This window comes from Struthio camelus, chromosome 7 (genome assembly GCF_040807025.1).
Source record: "Struthio camelus isolate bStrCam1 chromosome 7, bStrCam1.hap1, whole genome shotgun sequence".
NCBI classification, from domain to species: Eukaryota; Metazoa; Chordata; class Aves; order Struthioniformes; family Struthionidae; genus Struthio; species Struthio camelus.
This window is the reverse complement of record NC_090948.1, coordinates 779627-799073: the sequence shown is the minus strand read 5'-3', so window position 1 is coordinate 799073 and position 19447 is coordinate 779627. Positions and strand designations below refer to the sequence as shown.

At 44.2% G+C, this 19447-nt stretch overlaps 1 protein-coding gene and 1 long non-coding RNA gene across 5 annotated transcripts in view; one reads left to right on the top strand and one right to left on the bottom strand.

Moving 5' to 3' along the window:
* Positions 1-13011, bottom strand: part of STK32C (serine/threonine kinase 32C) — a 130499-nt gene extending 117488 nt beyond the window's left edge. For 3 of the 4 annotated variants that reach the window (XR_011142349.1, XR_011142350.1, XM_068951344.1), the window contains exon 1: positions 12863-13011. Coding sequence is in view for 1 of the 4 variants with exons in the window: in XM_068951344.1 (XP_068807445.1) it covers positions 12863-12974 (112 nt within the window). In the remaining 3 variants the exon portion in view is untranslated. The remainder of the gene's footprint in view (positions 1-12862) is intronic. The other variant, XM_068951346.1, reaches the window with a different exon arrangement.
* A 359-nt stretch (positions 13012-13370) lies between these two features.
* Positions 13371-15813, top strand: LOC138067910 (uncharacterized). Its single transcript, XR_011142351.1, has 2 exons — positions 13371-13457; positions 14135-15813. It is a non-coding gene; the product is annotated as an uncharacterized lncRNA (long non-coding RNA).
* The last annotated feature ends 3634 nt before the right edge of the window (positions 15814-19447 follow it).

Genomic DNA, 19447 nt, shown 5'->3' with positions numbered 1-19447 from the left:
CCTTTTCTTTGGGTCCCTATTTCTGCATGATCTGCTTAAGGAAAAGCAGCAGTGTACACAGAGCAAGTTTTGTGCTTTGGTATCTTTACTCTTATCCCCACTGCTTTACGTCAAAGTTATCCAGCATACCTTCTCCAGTACTCCGAAGCACGGCAACCAGAACGTTACATATACAAATTACATTTACATCTTTGGAAAGCTAGGGTGTAATGAAAGAAAAACCTGAACAATAAGGTAGCTTGTTATGCTGGAATAACGTTTTGCAGGTTAGTCTGAAAGCTGCTCAGAGTATACATCTTAGTCTCAGAAGCATATGAACTCTCTGCCAGCGCCACCAGAACCAACCGGGTGTACTTCTGGAATAATAAATAAAAGCTATCAGCTTCCAAAAGTGTCATTTGAGCTCTAAATGCATTAGTAATTGCTGTTTAACTTAGTTACACAGGATGGCTAATCATCGGCCTATAAGGATTCAGTGGTCATAGTCAAACCAGTAAAATGCTGAATTTAGTACAGCATTCAGTGCTTGCCTCTCTTTACTAGTCCCAGGTATTGGAAAAGACCCTGAACAACAGAGTGGATGTAAATTAGCACGTCAACATTCACACACTGTCATATCTTATTGCTTAACAGTATTCAGAACCGTCTGTTCCCACACATCCTAAGCACTTTTAATTTTCCATAACTGTCACCTAAAGTAATTTAATTCCTGAAGAACAGTGGGAGAGAAAAAGGGGACACTGACATTTATCTTCTCTTGTTAGGAGAAGATAAGCTGCTCGCAAGCTATCCCGTTTCTCTGTACTTAGGGCGATAAATGCCAAAACACAGATTAGCTATCATTGTTCTTTTCTCACCAACTCTCTCTGTTACATATATATCTGTATACAGGCACACAATGATTTTTGGAATTATACACCAGCGACTATTCTTCTGTTAATGCTACGTGGCATTGTGTTACTTCTGCACAATTTTTAGTCATGCCATACAACAGGAAGTTATTATCGATGATTAATATGTACATTTTGTTACAAGGCTCCCAGGATAAGGGGGTAGAAACACAGTAACAAAAGACGTAGCTATAAAAACGTTTCATAGGGTCTGCTGAACAGCAGTGTGTTTGGAACAGCAGTTAAAAGAGCAAGGTCTCTGGAAAATCAACAGGGAAAGAGCATCTAACAATCATATCTGCCTTTAAATTTCAAATACTTCTAAATGGGCTACACTACTGAAAACTTAAATCATGACCATGGTGAACTGAAAGCCAAATTGTAATCCAAATGTAGATGAATATCACTGCAAGCGAATCTATTTCTGCTCCACACAAATGTAACCTACCGTATTTAATTTCAGGCATTCCCAAAAGAAATAAACTGGTATTTTCAAAGAAACATACATTATCTCCCTACATGTATGAATTCATGAGTATGGTCCATGTTATGCACTGGTCTTTCAGATGCTGCACTATACATAATCCACCATCACGCTAGAACTAAACCAGCCGTACGCATTTGCAGACTGCTTATCATCTCTGTACCTTAGTTTTTTATGACAACAGTATCAAATCACAAAAAGAACAACTTCTTTCATTTCCAGGAAGATGTTGCTTTTTGAACGAGGCAAGCTGACATTCAGCCACTTATAAGCATGAAATGATAGTAGGACTACGTTCACATGCCAAGCAGTCACCAAACATTTTTTTCTATTTGACAATTGCCGGTACTGGCGTCTAAAAGCTACCTGGAACAACAGATGGGTAGCTCCTACCCACCTCCATTTAGCTGTAGTAGTCCACTGGCTCTCCACTGAGACTTCAGCTGCAGACATCAGTGGAAAGGTTATCATGCCAATATCGGGAATGTGATCAATAAGGGGTTTAGATCCATAGAAGTGTGCTCTTATTTATTCTAAATCCACAGAAAGTCTGTTTTAAACACAGAATCACAGAATTGTTTAGGTTGGATGGGACCTCATCTAGTCCAACCCCCCTGCTCAAGCAGGGTCACCTAGAGCATATTGCCCAGGATCACATCCAGGCGGGTTTTGAATATCTCCAGGGAAGGAGACTCCACTACCTCTCTGGGCAGCCTGTTCCAATGCTCTGTCACCCTCACAGTGAAGAAGTTTTTTCTCAGGTTCAGATGGACCTTCCTGTGGTTCAGTTTCTGCCCGTTGCCTCTTGTCCTGTTGCTGGGCACCACGGAGAAGAGGCTGGCCTCATCATCGCGACACCCCCCCTTCAGATACTTGTACACGTTGATGAGATCCCCTCTCAATCTTCTCTTCTCCAGGCTGAACAGGCCCAGCTCTTGCAGTCTTGTAAGACTGTAAAGATTTTGGCCTTTGGAGAACAGACAAACTATTAATTTGGTCTAGCATTCTGTGAACTGTATTTGTAATTAGTTTTTCTTGATTTGCCCTTTTCCCTCTCTATAAATCAAGTGTTCCATGAATTGCAGCTGAGTTTGCTGTAACATTTTTTTTTCTTATTTAGTTTCAGACAAACAGCCTCAATTGCCTTCAGGATCTTTTTTAACCTGATGTTCTCTTAGATTTCCCATAAACTAATTTGCCCCTCAAGGCCTTACATAATCTTTCTTCCTTTTCTTCGGAAGGTATCTGGGGTGATTCTCACATGAGAAAGGATGGGACAAAAGCAGCATCTTGCAACTGACATTATAAATATTGTCAGGCTGGAGTAAAATTTATTAGGATCCTCTAATTGCATTAAGAAAGAAGAACATTATCATATCAATTAGAAAACGGGCCAGATGCTCCACTCTCCTCTGGCTGATATGGGCTGTGACAGTGATACGAAGCAGCCACAAACCAGGCTTAACTGGATGGTAACACCACATTTGCAGCTGCTTTGACTCAGAGGCACCAATCAGTTGGAGGATACCAATGAAATCCTACCTCTGTTTTACTCCACTGCTAGTTCTCTGTAGCTTGATACAAATAGATACGGGTATGGTTTTTCATACTACATGTCACATGAATCACCCTCCGAGTTTAAGCTAACCACCATCCTTAAACCATTTTTCTCTATCCCCCTCAACTCTCCTTTTACACTGAGGAGCAGTAGTCTTGGCCTTTTCCAACAGATGGCTGCTCTCTGGGCTCACCTGACGTCTCAACACCAACACCCATGGACGCGCTTCAGTTATTTCTAGCACTCCAGTGTCCCCTTTCCTCCTAACTGCATCAGTGATGGGTCAGATCGCTTCAGTCCTGCACGCTCCTATATTACACTGAAGACAGGGGCCCAATCCCTGCTGCAGCAGTCTTCACCATTGCAGGATCAGTGTCTTAGTGGACCAAGGAAGAATCTTTATGTGTACTTCGTATTTGCAACTACAAAGTGTATCAAGTGACGAAGTCGCAGTACTTGTCACGTTCTCATAAGTTTTCTCTTCCCATGGATGTTGTGACTGCTTATAGACGCAGCTGGTAGTAGAATACACTCCCCTTCCAGAGTGAAAGGCAACGCTCATCAAGTTCTGCGAGACTGAGAGCCAATCTACCAAGTCTTCTTCAGCAAGAGCAAATGACCTGTAACATCTATAACTATAAAATGAAGAGTGACACTAACTGACCTGTACACCTCAATGCCCTCTTTCTTAAGCTTCACTGTAGTTCAAAGTCTGGTTACCCTCTGCTAACAGTCAAAATAGTCAGAGGGCTTTTCAAAATGGAAATTATGTAAAAGTTTGAACTCCTTTTCTTATCCTCCTAATGTTTGAGCTCCAGGTGAATCAGATTCCACCAGTTCACCATTATATTGCAGTAGAGTAAAAAATAAAAAAATCACCCCACTCAACTGAGAAAGTGTCGGCTTCTTTCCGAAAATGAATGAGAATGAATGAGAACCTAAAGGAAGCCAAGTCCTGCCTGCTGAACTCCCCTCAGTCTCACCACCTCTCTCTGCTTCACTCCAAACTCTGCACTGCACATTGAAAGTACCAGTCTATACTGCCACGCAGTACGTACTCGGTAGGAACCTAGTAGGTGTCTAGCAGGTTCCAGCAGTTCTAGCATCAAGCACACTGGATGGATTAATTCCCACTGGAACGTTTCTTTTAAAGGTCCTGGTGACGTGAATTCTGTTCAAACACACACCACTTTGGAACCAGCCACCTGAAAGAACAAGCGTCACAAAAGCTTCTCACAGTCCAAGGATATCTTAGCCACCGCTCCTGAAAGACAACATGGCTGTATATATGCTGAATTGTATTCAAATTTAGAGGAATTAAGCTCACTGCATTCTTTGAAAAGAGCAGCCAATTCTGTGCTGACCTTCAGTAAATGCAAAAGTAAGAAAATTTGCAGCTTGCTTATCCTGTTGATATTTTGACCTCCAGACACCATTTCAGTGTATACACTAGGTACACTACATATCACTTGAGAGCTTTTTGAGATAGGGAAACTTCAAGTGAGACAAAGGGTGCAGGAACATGAAAGATACAGCGATCTGGGACAACTCAGCACTGCACTGAGTGATTTAGCTATGCAAGACCGTGAACACAGAAGACCATATCTATGTCTTTTAATATCTTAAGATGAACTGAAGGTCCAAAGCTCATATTTAACAATGACGTAATCTGCCTTTTGAACCGGAAGCTGGACAGAGAAGTCCCGAGATCTGCCCCTGCCGTTACTGCAGGCCCACAGAAAAAAGAACGGACAAAAGAGCTCAAGTGCCACAGATGCAATTTAAGTACAGAAGTTTTGGAGAAAAATTAAAGGGCATGGAAGCAACACGGATGTCAGATATGACATACAAGACTTCCAAGGCAGAGAAACAAAAATACTTCATCTGCTAGGAATTAAACAAGGATTTGGAAAAAGAGTCCCATGACTGAATAAGGCACAGCTGATTTCTGCATCCATAACATCCCCACTGAAATCACTGAGAATTTGCATGCATTTCCTTGGCATCATTTGGCTTGAATTTGCAATACCGTTGTTCAGTGACATACTCATGATACTGCTTAAGTGATAAATCGTTCTCTGTTGTGATGTGCATTCTCTAGACCACTAAGAGTAACTGTAACTTGCAGTTAATTGTAAAACAGAAAATGAGAAAGCAAACATGAGGAAAGTGAACAGCTCTGAAAGAACAAAATACCTGAGAAACATAGGAAATATCATGTTTCTCGTCTCAGCATGCATACTGTGTTATTTCTTCAAAAGAAAACTCATTTTTTAAACTGTCTAATCATTTTTCAAGTTGTAAATTAGAAGTCTAAACAGAAATATATGTTCTTAAACTAACACAAGTGAAAAGAAATCATAGTCTTCGGTGAGCAACAGTAACAGTTTTACTTAACTGCTTTTGCTACATTCAAAGAGACAAGCGGTGTCCCTTTTATTGGTGTAAATCCAGAACGGCATTTCTCCGGACTTATTTCAGTCCTCTGGAGGATGGGTTATGGCCTTGAAGGTGGATAGTAAAGTGACAGCAAAATTACCAGTTATTTCTAAAAGAAAAAGAGAGCCAATAATCCAGATGTTGTGCATATTACTATACACTTCCATGTTTTTCAATTACTAAATTAGCTGGATTTAAACTACTTCTGCATAACACAACACACAAGGACTCTCCAGGCGCTGAGCTCCCTTCACCAGGAAGGCAACAAGAACGGCTCGTTTTTGCAGCGTTCTTTCCACAGCAGATTCGGTGATCTCCAAATCCCAGCACTACCCCACAGATTCTAGCCACATCTTAAGATCCACCTGGCTCAAGAAAACACACCCCTCCTCCTCCCTTTTTCTTCTAAAGGGAACTGAGACAGAAGTCAAGATTCATCCTTTCCTTGATGAGTAATACAGCATGTTTTTTTCCACCTTGCACTCAGACCTATCAGTATTAACCATAATCAGAGAAAAATACAGTATGATGGACACCGCTGAACACATACATACTACGAAGATCTATATTAAAAGGGAGCCTGTTAGGCCTGCTGCACTGTAGTGGAAAGTCTCTTCCTAGCCATTCTGTGGTGTTACCTTTAGAAAACACCTCAATGATGTAACATTCATAAATCTGAAGTTTTAAACAGGCCACACCTAGGCAGCGCTACTAGATCCTCCACTGACCCAACACCATTTTATAAAACGAGGAGTATAAAGTGTTGAATTACTAGTCTGAACAAACAGCATCTACTTTTCTAGGGAGTTTAGGTAGTAGCAAATGCAGGACAGAAACTTTAACTGGATAAACTATGCAAAAAAGAGCCATGAGTATGGGAAAAGTAAGACTTTTAAAAAACAAATGACAATACTAAACAGCTCCTCTGACAGCTCCTTATAACTCTCACTCCTCCCTCCCCCCCACATACATACTTTCCATTCTGATACATCAGGGTTTTTCGCCCTCTTGTTTTTAAATAACAGGCAAAGGCATCTGTGCTCCCAGCCCACAGCCACATAAGAGTCAATCTCTGAAAAAAGTTTGCTTTGCAATCTGGTTAAGTGTTTTTACACATTAGTAAGCTATACAGGACTAGAGATATGGCTCCCCTGCTTACCACAACAGGCTCATTTTTTCCCCTTCTTTTACAAAAACCACATACCACACACACTCTAATAAGTAATATAGAGAACACAGAAGCTTAGCATATATGTATTTGACCCCAAATAAATAGGATCTGGGATTTTATAGCTGCCTTCCTGGGCATTAGGCCATAGTTTTCTAATCAAAACCACAGTATTTCATTCAACAAATTCAACACCATCCTGCTTAGCTGAGATTAAAATGCTGTGCAAAAGAATCAGTTTTTCATCCTTGGCCAAAAGATGAGCTAACCTTAAGGCTGCTTCATTCACCTTGCCAGGTGAAGCGAAGCACACGGGGGAGCCTTCATGGGCAGAACAACTAGGGAGAGATTCAGCTGCCGGCAAGCATGGGGCCAGCCTCAGGCCACCCTGGGCACCTGCTGGGGACCGGGCAGATGGCAGCAAGCCGACCGCCGGAAGAGATCAGCCAAGAGCACAAGCAAGGAGATCCAAAGAGGACCTCTGGCGTCATGGTGCCCGACTGATGTACCAGGCTGGCTCTACAAGCAACGGACTGAGTTAGGCTCACAGATATGGTACCGTAAAGGAGATGAAAGTTTATCTCTGCGGGTGGTGCACAGGGAAAGCAGCAAGCCGAGGAGGAAGCTGCCCTTGCTAGTCACTCAAGTCTTCTGTAGGAATGGGCAAGTCCTAAACTGACTTCCTCAGTAGTGGTTAAGCCGAGTCCGATACAGGTGGCAGTTCTGGGGTTGCCAGGCATGAACCAAATGCAAGAGCCAGGTAACTGGCTGACCCAGGCCAGCCTTCCCCAAGGGAGACAGGGGAAACAGCAGCGGGTATTTCACACGGCATCGGCTCGGCAGCTGAAGGGACACCTACGTTAGAAGCCCTTGTTTCAGAGCCCTGAAAGCATTGTGCGTCATCAGTAGGAATACCTAGTTAGGTACAAGATCCACTAATCAGACACAAATACAATATTAGTTCTCAGAAATCAAGTTTCACACATGCTTGTAATCTTTTGAAATACTCCGCCTCCTCGGTGCTGAAACGGACCTGGAAAGGCACCTCCGGCTGTCCTCCCTGACCCCCGCGGCCTTTGCTACTGGCGTGAAAAGACCCCAGCTGGGTACTTAACCCCAACTGGTACTTAACCAAACGCAGAGCAGCTCAGGGTGTTTGCTGAAGTCAAAACGTATGGGCATGGCAGAAGTTAACGCAGAAGGAAAATCTAACTAATCTTACTGCTCACGTACTGGACTTTGTTTACATAACTGTACTTCACACTACTCAATTAAGCAGTATAATAAGTCTCTATCTGTAGAAACATAGAATGTAAATTATTCATTACTTGATTGCATCCTAGTTTTTGGGGGATGCATTTGTTCAACAATATTCCACTTTGTTTCACAGAAACGAACATCTGAATTGTTTTTGCACAAAATCAGATGCTCCCAAAAAATAAGTACATGACAGAAAATAGTTAAACTACACCAAATTTCCATGTTCGGATTCCTGACTCCTGCTCCTTTCCCTGAGGGACTGGGGGTCTTAAGGAAGATACACAACATGCAGGTTTGAACCTTCACAGAGGTTAAAGACTCAGATAAATTAGGCTTTGTTCCTTGTTCCTATTGATGCCTCTGCTCTCCTGCAGGGTTGTCGCTCTGACAGCACCGACAGTCTCACAACACATATTTGGTTCTCTTAAGGTCTCAATTCCTGGGATAAATTATTACGGGGGGAGAATCGCAATCTTAAGAAATAATGCTTAGCACCGTTGAAAGAGTTGGGACGTTTTGATCCCACTGGATCACAAAACAGAAAGCAAAAGGTGAACCGTAAGACTAGTCTTCCAAGACCTATTCATGATTTAGAAATGATTTAAGTTGATAATGAAACTGAAGTCTGAGAATTTCTGCCCTTTCCTGAACTTCTGACTGGGAGCAGCAGCGCCCAACGAGAGCAGATTCCAAAGAAAAAGGCTACAAGAATGACATGCAGGAGTGAGAGACAGGTTAAGCACTGGCAAATGTGATTATTTCTTCTACACATCAAACAGTTTCACAAACAAACTGCTTCAGTTTTTGCTCTCCAGATTATCACAGCGTAGTAATAAGGATATATTTTCTGATGTGTGTGTAACCCTATAGCCTGCCAGCACATTGTTTGAAATTAAAATGGAAATTATTTTAAGCACGTTACCCCAGGTTTTGCAACTTCTTGTCTGTTTCCATGGGGATGGGAGCAGCGCGGTGGCAGCTGCAGAAGGGCTGCTCAAACTCCTGTAAATTTCTGCTGCGCCTACCAGGGGGAAAAAAAGTACCATTTCTCAAACTCTACTTAGACTTTAAGAGTCTTCTGGGCCCAATATATTCCTGAAGCTAAAGTACTTCAACTTCAACAAACTAAATGGCTAAGGAAACATTTTCAAGATGCTTATTAGCTTTTCTCCTCACAATGAAAATATATTCTTACAGAATAGTACTCCATGGCTTAAGAATTTGCAATGGGCGTTCATACAGCTGGACTCTCTACTTCTTTTAGAGCCACATATATAATAAATGCATACAGGTATGGCAAGAGACCAAGTCCATGACAGTGTTATGATTTTGTTAGCCTCTATTCCAGATGCCTCCCCTAAAACTGACAGAAGAAAGCTATAAACACTACCCAAATTACTCAAGCCTCAGACCGAGGCTGAGATATTCAAGAGCCAGACAACTCATTCACCGCAGTTCTGTGATATTAGCTTTGCAGCTCCATAGGAGCTTCCATAGGCTCCTTTGGAAAAGGGAAGCCTTGTCCTGACAATGTTTCATAATGCTCGAGTTACTTCCCCTTTAAGGAGAAAGGCTTCCTTTTTGGCGATCCCTCACCATACATTACATTTTAAAACATTGTACGTGACTGTTGTAGATTTAAAAAGAAAAAAAAAAAGATGAATAAGTCTGCAAAGGGGAGCTGCCCTCTAAAAAAACCTGTGTCTGCTCCCCTTAAAAAAGCCATAAGCACACTGGTAGATAAGCAGTCACATAAGGGGTTGGCAAACACGGGACCAGGACAAAATACTAATTATGATTAAAATAATTAAACCCCCTTAAATCAGCTGGAACGCCAATTCCAGCTGGTGCTGCGCTGACGTGGCACAACAGGCAAGAAGCCCTCAGACAGACCACCTCGCTTGAACTGAGCACAAGGACAGCTCAACTGATAGCACCAGATGGCTTTACATATTTTCATTCATATTTATATACTCTTTCTTAGTAAGCCAGGAGGATCCATGACCAAAACTGACTCTTTAAATTATTCTTATGTATAACTGTGTATCAGGATACATCATGCTGCAACTCTTCCCCCTCTCTCATGCAACCTAATGGTGGGCACAGCTAATAACACCAAGTGTAAGAGCACCTGCTATTTTTTATTACTCAGACATGTTTCAGTTGCTAGCGACTCTTAACTTTAAAGATATTTGGGCCAAAATAATCTTGTTTGCTTCACAATGATGGTTTTCCCTTTTGGTTAAAAAAGTCAGCAAAAGTTGTCAGGTAATTTCCCAGAATTTTCTACCTCCATTAAAACATTTTCTACCTCCATTAAAAACAAATCTTACAACTGCCTTGTTGAGAAATTCTAGTGCTTCTGTGCTTTGGTGCAGAAACTTGAAATTTCAGAACAGGGAAATAACTGAGGGGAAGGGGGGGGAGGGGGAAAGGGGGAAATAGAGGCAATCTGGCACCCAGACCATGCCTTCTGCGGTTTCAGCGAAGAAACTCACAGATAAAGTGATAAGGTTCTTACAGGAATAAATAAGAAATCTAAGGCTTTTTTTGGAGACGGAGACCTATTTTTCCTGAGGGAAAAGAGTACATGGTTATATGATCTAAGCACGTACCATAAATTCACAAGCCTACCATGATTCACTTAAGCTTGCTGAGGTCACCTTAATTCCAGCACCGCATAACTTTGCGTGCTCAAGCTTGTAGCCCAAATATTCTTGTTCCAGTTGTGTATAACAACAATGTAATAACATCCTTTGAGTATGCTAAGAAATACGGCATCCCAAAACTCAATTCGTTTGATTCTTACAAAGAGAACTGCTGTTGAAAACAAAAGCTTTGCATGTGCTTTTGTAAAGCAAAATTTGGATAAGAAAGCAGCAACTGCGCTAGTTTCAATCAAAGAGTTTGGCAGACCCGAGGTCAGTTTAAGTTCAGTTACGCTCATTAACGTGCTCTGTTCAAAAACAGGGTATAACTCACTATTGAAGACTTGTTGTTAAAAAGATGCAACTATCTCGCATCTCTAGATGGATAGCTGGAGCACGTACCTGTACTTCTAGCAATTACTGTACATGCAAACTTTTCTATATAAATAATACTACTGGAAGACAACGTTCATAAAAGCACAGGGAACCAGTCTCTGCATGTATTAAAGCTTTCTGCAAGTAATCAAAATGCATGAAGACACTCTCCTGTCAGAGTCAGCTTTCCCGTTAACTGGATCGTAACTCAAACGCTCCAAAATATTTCAAAGATTGTATCAGCAAACATGAAACATCAAAACGTGTATGCTGCATTCAAGCACAATACTAAAACATGAGTGTCAGAAAAAGATACATTATCCATCCTTTCACACTAGCTCTGATAAAACTCTGTGGAACTTGTCCCTCTTGGCCTGCATTGAGTTCACAATTAAGAGAATTTGGTATTTTCCAGGAGCAGTGACTCCACCCTGAAAAACGGTACCTGAAAAAAGTTCAGTTTGAGTATTACCAAAAGTGACATTGAAAGAACTAGAGAGGATTGAGAGAAAACCCACAAGACAGACTTAGACAATTTACCTTCAGAAACGTAAACTCATAGAGCTCTATGTGATTGATCACAGAGAATACCGGACGGTTTTGATCACAGTCACAGTATTACTACACGAAAACAAAAACATGACAACAGAAAATCCGTGTCTCTCTCTCTCTCATGCTAACATCCAACAGCAGGAAGCTGAAGCCGGACAGGTTCAGGCTGTAGAGAAAGTGCTGATTCGTAACGGTGGGGTTAACTGCACAGATAACCCACCAAGGGCCGCAACGGCTCGCCAGCACTGGACACCTTCCAATCAGGAACAGATTTATCTCCCTCCTAAAATTATGCTCTGGTTTAGCCACATCTATTTGGCTTGAAGCAGTAATTCAGCAAAGTCGGTCTTGCAACCTGCCTCAAGGAAGTCAGGTAAGATGACTGTAATGGTTTTGGTTTTTTTTTTTTCTCCTTAAAAATCCATGCATCTGTAGTTGGATTTATGCAAAGGTATATTCTGGATTTCATTACTCACTAGAATGGATGTTAACCTTATATTGACACAACCCTGTTTTATAATTAAAATTAGTTTAACCATTTACTTCAGACTTCAGTTAGGCTCATTCTTGTATATCCAGCACTGAGAACCTATGGGTAAAATTTCATATACTAACCTGTTTTGCTCAACTTCTTTTCCCTTTTACTTTGTCAGGACTAATAATTCTTTCACATTATGTCACACACAAAACCAAAGTATTAACTGGCTTCTTTTTTTAAAGAAGTTATCGGAATGTCTTAAGAGATCTCCATAGCAACCATGCTGTGCCAGTAAATACGAGTTCACCAGAACAACACTGTAATTGCTCTGAACATACTAACAAACGATGAAAAAGCAGGTAATATTAAGAAAATAAGACATTATGTCTCCACTATCGCAAAGGAAGGCTTAAGAACATTTTATTTTATATATTCAGGCTTTTGACCATGCTTGCTCACGTGCAAAGTTCACTTTCTTCTCTATACCGGTTGCATACGCACTCAGCTCAAAATTAGACGCTTTCTGACTTAACCAGCAAAGCCCTCAATTTAGGTGTTTTTAATCGCCTCGCTCCTGGTCGCCGCTGACCCATCGCACCCCCGCCGGAAACGCGCTCCCCCTCAGCGCGGGCTGCGGCGCGGCCCCCCGGAGCTGCGTGAAGCCCCTCTCCTAGGCACAGCCAGCATAACGGAGGAGGGATCTTCCACATGCGTTTTGCCCTCTCCCTTCTAATTCGAAAAATAATTTTAGAAAAAACGACTTTTTCCCCCCCCTCCCCCTCCTCTCAAAGCAGTTCGTCGCTGGGAGTGTCCCAGGCAGCTGCAGCCCTGCTTGCCCCCCCCCCCTTGCCAAACACGGACTCAGTCAAGAGACGAGAAACTTCGCCGCCGCCCCGGTCCCCCCGCTGCCCAAGGGCGCTCCACCGCCGCCGGCCCCGCAGCGCCGCTGCCCCCCGCGCCGCAACGGCCGCAACAGGTGTCCGCGCCCTCCCGCCGCCGCCCGCGCTCACCGTCCTCGCGCTCGTCGAACACGGGTCTCTTGGAGGCGGAGGCGCTCGCTCCCATCCTCTTCTTCCACTTGCCCCAGTGAAACATCGGGAGGCGAGGCGAGGCGGGGGGCATGCCCTGCGCGCCCGCCCCGTCCCGCCGCCGCCGCCCGCCCGAGCCGCCGCCGCCCTCACGCGCCCCGCGCCCCGCCGCCGCCCGCCCGCATGGCAGCGCTGCCTCCTGCCCCGCGGCGGCTGCCGCAGCGCAGCGCGGGGCGGAGCGGAGCGGCGCGGAGCGAAGCGGCGGGCAGCGGCCGCGGCGCCGGGGGCGGGAGCGGGCAGCGAGGCGGGCCGGGCCGGGCCGGGCCGCGCAGCGCCCCCCGGCGGGCAGCGGCGGCGGCGCCGGCGCCCTCAGGTGCGGGCAGGGCCGGGCGGTGCCGCCCCGCACCGCCCCCAGGCGCCGCCGTTACCTTTCACCCGCTGAGCTCATGGCGGGGGGAAGGCGGCGGCACCGGCAGCGCCCGCCCCGGCCCGCCCAGCCGCCGCCGCGGCGGGAAGGGGCCGGGCGGTACCAGCCGCTGCCGTGGGGGGGGAGGGAGCTCGCGCCGCTGCCCTCAAGGTGGCGGAAGAGGGGCCGCGGCGGGCGGGGGCCGGTTCCCCGCAGGGCGGCGGCGGGCGGGGGCCGGAGCCCCTCAGGGCGGGGGCGGGCGGGGGCCGGTTCCCTTCAGGGCAGCGGCGGGCGGGGGCCGGAGCCCCTCAGGGCGGCGGCGGCGGGCGGGGGCCGGTTCCCCGCAGGGCGGCGGCGGCGGGCGGGGGCCGGAGCCCCGCAGGGCCGCGGCGGGCGGGGGCCGGAGCCCCGCAGGGCGGCGGCGGCGGGCGGTGGCCCGTTCCCCTCAGGGCTGCGGCGGGCGGGGGCCGGAGCCCCTCAGGGCGGCGGCGGGCGGGGGCCGGTTCCCCGCAGGGCGGCGGCGGGCGGGGGCCGGTTCCCCGCGGGACCCGACATGGCCGCGGGTGCTGCGCACCCCGTGCAGCCGCCTGGGCCGGTGCCGCCGGAGCGGGTTTTAAAGCTTGGGTGGCTTTTAATTAGCGTGGCTAATGAACGCAGCGCCGCCCTCGTGCGGGCCGTGGTGCCTCCGGGCGGCCTGGGCCCCGCACGCCTCGGGCCGCGCAGCCCTGCAAGTTTCAAGCACCTGGGGAACTGCTAGATGACGATGGGAGCAAAACTCTTTCCTAGAGCCGGAGGAGCACCTAGGCGTCTCCTTCCATCTGCTTAACTCGGTATTGATTTCCGAACAGATGCCGTTTTTGGAACTCCCAGAAGAAAAACGTTTTGTTTCCAGCCACGTGGCCAGTGGTGTTCCTCAAGCCCTGCCTCGGAAAGGCCTTCAGGCGTACGCGATAAGCATCCCTCCGCCTCCCCGTACCGGTCGCACGCTGAAGCGAACACGCACGAGGCCGGCAGCGCTGAAACGGGCATGGGTCTGTCCCAGCAGCGGTGCCAGCGGCAGTCTCACCGGCCGTGTCCCGCGGTGGGATCACGGCCGCTGGACCGTTTCTCCCCGCACCACGGGGCTGGGTTAGCACCCGGCTGCCGCGCTCACCGCACCGAAGCCCTCGCAGCAGTCCCTACGGTGCGGCTGCCGAATTCGGTGGGAGTCCTGCTCCCGTTGTGTCAGGGCCGCCTTCCTTGTTAGCAGCTATCTCACAGAGTTTAGTTATTTTTAAACTCATGCATAAACATCGCAACAGATATGAAAGGCAATCAGATTATATTATGGCTAAGTCGTTTACAATCTTCAGTTGTTATTCACGAAAGCACAAATAGCACGTCTTAAATTAGTCGCTAGTACTTGCTACTGATTTTTTACCTTATTAATGTGAAGACAGACACATTGATTTTTATTCAACTATTGTAATAAAATAAGGACTTCATTTAAGTTAGTGGATAGCTTAGAAAATCGATGCTTTTCTCATATATGGATTCCACGGCGTTTCAGAGGCTTCCCTGCTACACAGATCTTTATTGCACTGCATCTGAAGATGTTATATGGGAAGCTTCAATATAGAGGAGAAGAAAAACAGGCCTGAGGTTAGTTGTGCGGGGCTGACATGACTGCGTTCACTTGTCTTGCGCCCGTTACTGCGACAAGAACCTGAACAAAAACGGCGCTGCGTGGAACTGGAACGCTCACGCAGAGGCGCGTTTAAGCCCCGGAGTTGTCTTCGGTGTACCTCAGAGAACATCGACGCTCCGTCTGGTCTTGCTGTCTGAGGAAGCGCAATGATTTTCAGCAAATGCAGTATAGATCGGTCTCTGTGGATAACCTCTACAGGTCACTAGGGAAGTGGTGTTTCGAGAGGAGTGACCTGGGACTGACAGCTGCCCATTTCTGTGGCTGCACTGAAAGCAGCGCAGGAGAGGCAGGAAACCTGCCCAGAACCAAATGTTCCAGTCTCTCAAAAGCTGCACCTTTGTGCCACGTGTTTCCGAGTCCCTCACTGGCCTCCTTACTGTTGTTGCTCCACAGCCCCCAAGACTTGCTCCCTCGTTTTAAAACAGAACAAAAAGACATCACATGCCTTATTTTCCCCAAAATATCCAGAGTAACTCTCCCTTGTCTTCAGTAAATTACTGGGCCTGTGACTTTACACTCAAGTAATAGGAGAAGAGAGTGATCCGCAGTCAATATCCCAAAGAGTTTGCCAACACACAAGTACCCAAATACACATTCCAATATGCCGTTCTGCTGTATGAAGCAGAGGTTATAACAAGAGGAAGACAAGTTCTGATTGGAAACCTTACGCTGCATTTTTGTTCCAAATAGTACTGGGTAATGGAAGAGCTGTGCACCTTGTGCAATGTACGCATTGATCCATGTATGCATCTCACTAGCTCTACAGATTTTCTGCTTTTGTAGATGATAAAACTCAGTATTGCCGCAGAGCTCCTCAATAAAATAATTCATTCTAAGTTATTACAGACTTGTTTTCACCTTTGCTGAATGCTGAGAAGTAACGTGCTTATGGTACCATTTTTATTGCTTGTTGCAATTAAATGTCTCATGGAATGTCTAACTAAATAAATTTCTCAGAAATCATTTTTACTGTTAACAAATGCAGCAGGATTGTCAAGGAAAGTGACAGCTCTTTAGCCATTAGATTGTATTTGTTATCCCGAGAGTGCTTTCACAATTTCTGAGATGCTGCTTCATAACTTTAATTTAAAATGTATGCTGCTTTCTTCTGTGCTGGGTTTTCAAATGGATATATGTTAGTTATTGCACTCTTTATAGAATATTTGCTAGGAGTTAGTCATCATTTTAAAGAGCTCAAAAGTTGTATTTGAAGGGTGTAATTTAAGAGCAGTCTCCCAAAGGCAAAGAATAGTTCTTACAGGATATTTCTTTGAGAAATCAGAAATAATAGTTCTCAGATAAAAAGACAGAACGCTTTTATACAAGACAGTAATTTTTGCTTTGTTCAGGGATAGTTTTGGTTTTAAATATATTGCAAATCTCTGCGTTATCAGCTTTCAATCCTTCCTTTTTCTTTCCATTACATTCTGTAGGAAAAGTATGAGAGGTGCCTTTAAACAGCTTCAGCGTGTCTGCCATTCAGTTGTCATTTCTCTCTCATTCTCCACTAATATTTGGACAATCAAATCCGTAGTGTAGAATCATAGTCTTTTTTTGCTAAATATACAAGATCCACTAAGGTAGGAAAAAAAAATGGGAAATAAGTATTTGATTGTCCAAATATCAGAGGAGAATTTCATTTCACCTTTTTTCTTGATTCTTTTACCTGGGAAACTGAAGAGGGTTCAACCAGCTTTTCTAAGTTATGCTTCACTACAAGTATAATAAATAGTTTCAGCATTACAAAGATAAGTCAAATAGGAAAGAAATAAAAGGCTTTTAAAGTTTTCTTCTAGCGCAATTCAGAGCAGTGGCAACTAAGTTCTACTCAAAATTCTTGTGAGTAATATACCCAAATTAAAATGATTGATAACGTCTTGTTTACTCCCGCTTTCTAGGAAATCAACCATAGGCATACATATATGTTCTAACAAACACTGCAAAATCTCAAGAAATGATGATCATCCTTATGATGAGGTCTGCCTGCACACGAGGCCTGCCTAATGCATAGCCAAGAAAAACGTAGTCCTAGCGTTGCTTTTAACAGAGGCTTTTCTCTATTCAGAACGAAGCAGCAAGAGCTGCACCGTCACCAGGAGGTAAGGCCCGTGCTCATTACTCAGCCACAAGATCCCGTGACTTCTGTTTGAAGTTCTGCCTCAAGAAGGTGCCCGTATTTGAATCCCAACGCCCACCATTTCATCTAAATAACAATACTGAAATTGTCAGGGAGAATGTTATTCTGAAATGCAAACTGGGTGAGGGTTACCATGAATTAGATCAGGCAGTTCTCATCATGTGTCAGTTCATTTGATTTTTGTCTTCTGCTTTGATTTGGGAGAGGATATTCTTACTCTAAATACCGAACGTGGAGACTGTTGTGCCATGCTGTTGTCTTTTGAACTATGACCATTACAGATCATATGTCACAGAGAGACGAGAAGAAGAGTTGAGTAAAGTTACTCCAGACTTGCGTGGCATGGCAAAGAATCTGGGCCACTAACAATGGCATTTGGGTGTATTTCATCCCTGGAAATTGTGTTTTGATAATCTAGATTGTTCCTGATGTTCCAGCTGGAAGAATAGTGCTTTTGCTTGTAATCTTAAACCATATCTGACAACATCTGAATGATGAAAAGATGACAGTGTTGGAGGGGAAATGAGAGAGAAATAAACGTTGACTTTAGAGAACACATAGAAGGAAAAGAGCAGAGAAATGGCACCGCTGTCATTAAACATGGTCTTTATTATATGGACTCTTAAATTATGTAGCGGTGGGCAAAACCACCACAGCTGCTCATTTCAGTAGTGCAAGTGAACTTTGTATTTAATTCGCAAAGACTTTGTATAAGTGGTGTCATATAATCTTTTCCATTTTAGATATTTTAATTCCATTCCAAATACATTCTGATTTATTTAGAATTCTAACTCTCTTTATATGCTTGAATAATTCAGACAGAGCTCTGTTGTTGTCTCCTTATTTATACCAAAACAAATTGAGAGAAGGATCAAATACTTACAATACTTACAGACAGATCTCATCTGTCTTGGATCAGATTCTCTGTTTATGAATGAGAAAATACTGGGTCATGATTGCCAGGGCCCAGCCATTTACAGTTGTGCAAAATGAGTACCTAAAAAAGGCTAATGTAACCCCTTTGTTTTCTCTCAGACTGCAGTATTTGCTGTCAGCCCACAGTTCAAGTACGTTGGAGGTTCAAGATACAGGTCTTTGTTATTTCTATTGCAGAACTGTATTCATTTTTTATTTCGAAAATCTGAAAATAGGGTTCTCTTTTTGTTCAGTGAGCACACATGTCTAATACCAGTATTCAAAACCAGTATTTTTACGTACAGTGAAAGACGTCCATCCTTCAGTGAACTGCACTTTGAAACAAGACTAGCAACACAGATCACCCACCACAGCGACAGTAATGTAGAGTAACGTTAGGAAAACGCGCATTCAGGAACAAACAGACACTAAAGATGTTGTATGACAGTCTTTCATACGGACGTAAGGAGAGACTTGCAAAAGGCAGAGCAAGGGATCTACGTTTGGAAGAGATCTACGTCTTTTCCCATCTGTGTTTACTTTTGTGATTCTCTTTTTTTCTCACCAATTTCAAGAGACCGTCTTTTTCTTTCATTGCACCAGCTATGAAATCATCTCTAACTTACGGAATTACATATGCTTAAACTAAACTCATCAGGTTTTTATATATTGCATATCACCTATGTTGTGTGTCATCAAAATCTCACTGACAGTTCAACAGGCACAGCTAGCGTTCATTCATTTAATCGGGAGACATGATACGTATTCTAATCTAGGCCAGGCCAAATAAATCCTTAATGAAATTCCACAATTATTCTTTTAATCAAATGATTTGTATCAGGAATTACTTTACCCAATTTGCTCTCTTATGAGGGAATCTGAAGATAATGTTTGAATTTTTGATCCTTAATCTCACACTTAAATCAGCCAACATAGGTCCTGCAGTTTATCGCTTCACGTTAGCCTATACTGGTAGCTATTACTTACGGTTCCTTTTCTGCCTTTCTACCAGTTGCATGGAATAGGGATTATTTTCTTCTTCTGTCAGTATAAATCAGGATCAACTTCCCTGGTATTAATGAAGTTATCCTGAACAAAACCAGTGTAAATAAAAAGTGAACTGCCTGAAGTGGCATTAGATCCTTTAGTGGTTATCTGCTTCCAGCGAGCTGATGAAAATGGTTTCTAAACAAAAACACTACCATTTATCATAAAACTGCAACGGAAACAAGTATTGCAAGACACTCCTGAACTGCAACATACTTAAGACGATGAAAGGAATATTAACCGTGATTCTTAAAATTCACATGCTTTCTTCGTCAAGAAGAAAGCCCACAGAGAAAAGCCTATGTTTATTTTGAAAAATCCCTCTAAAAGAACACATAATTCTTTGATAAACATTACTTAAAGTGGAAATGTCAC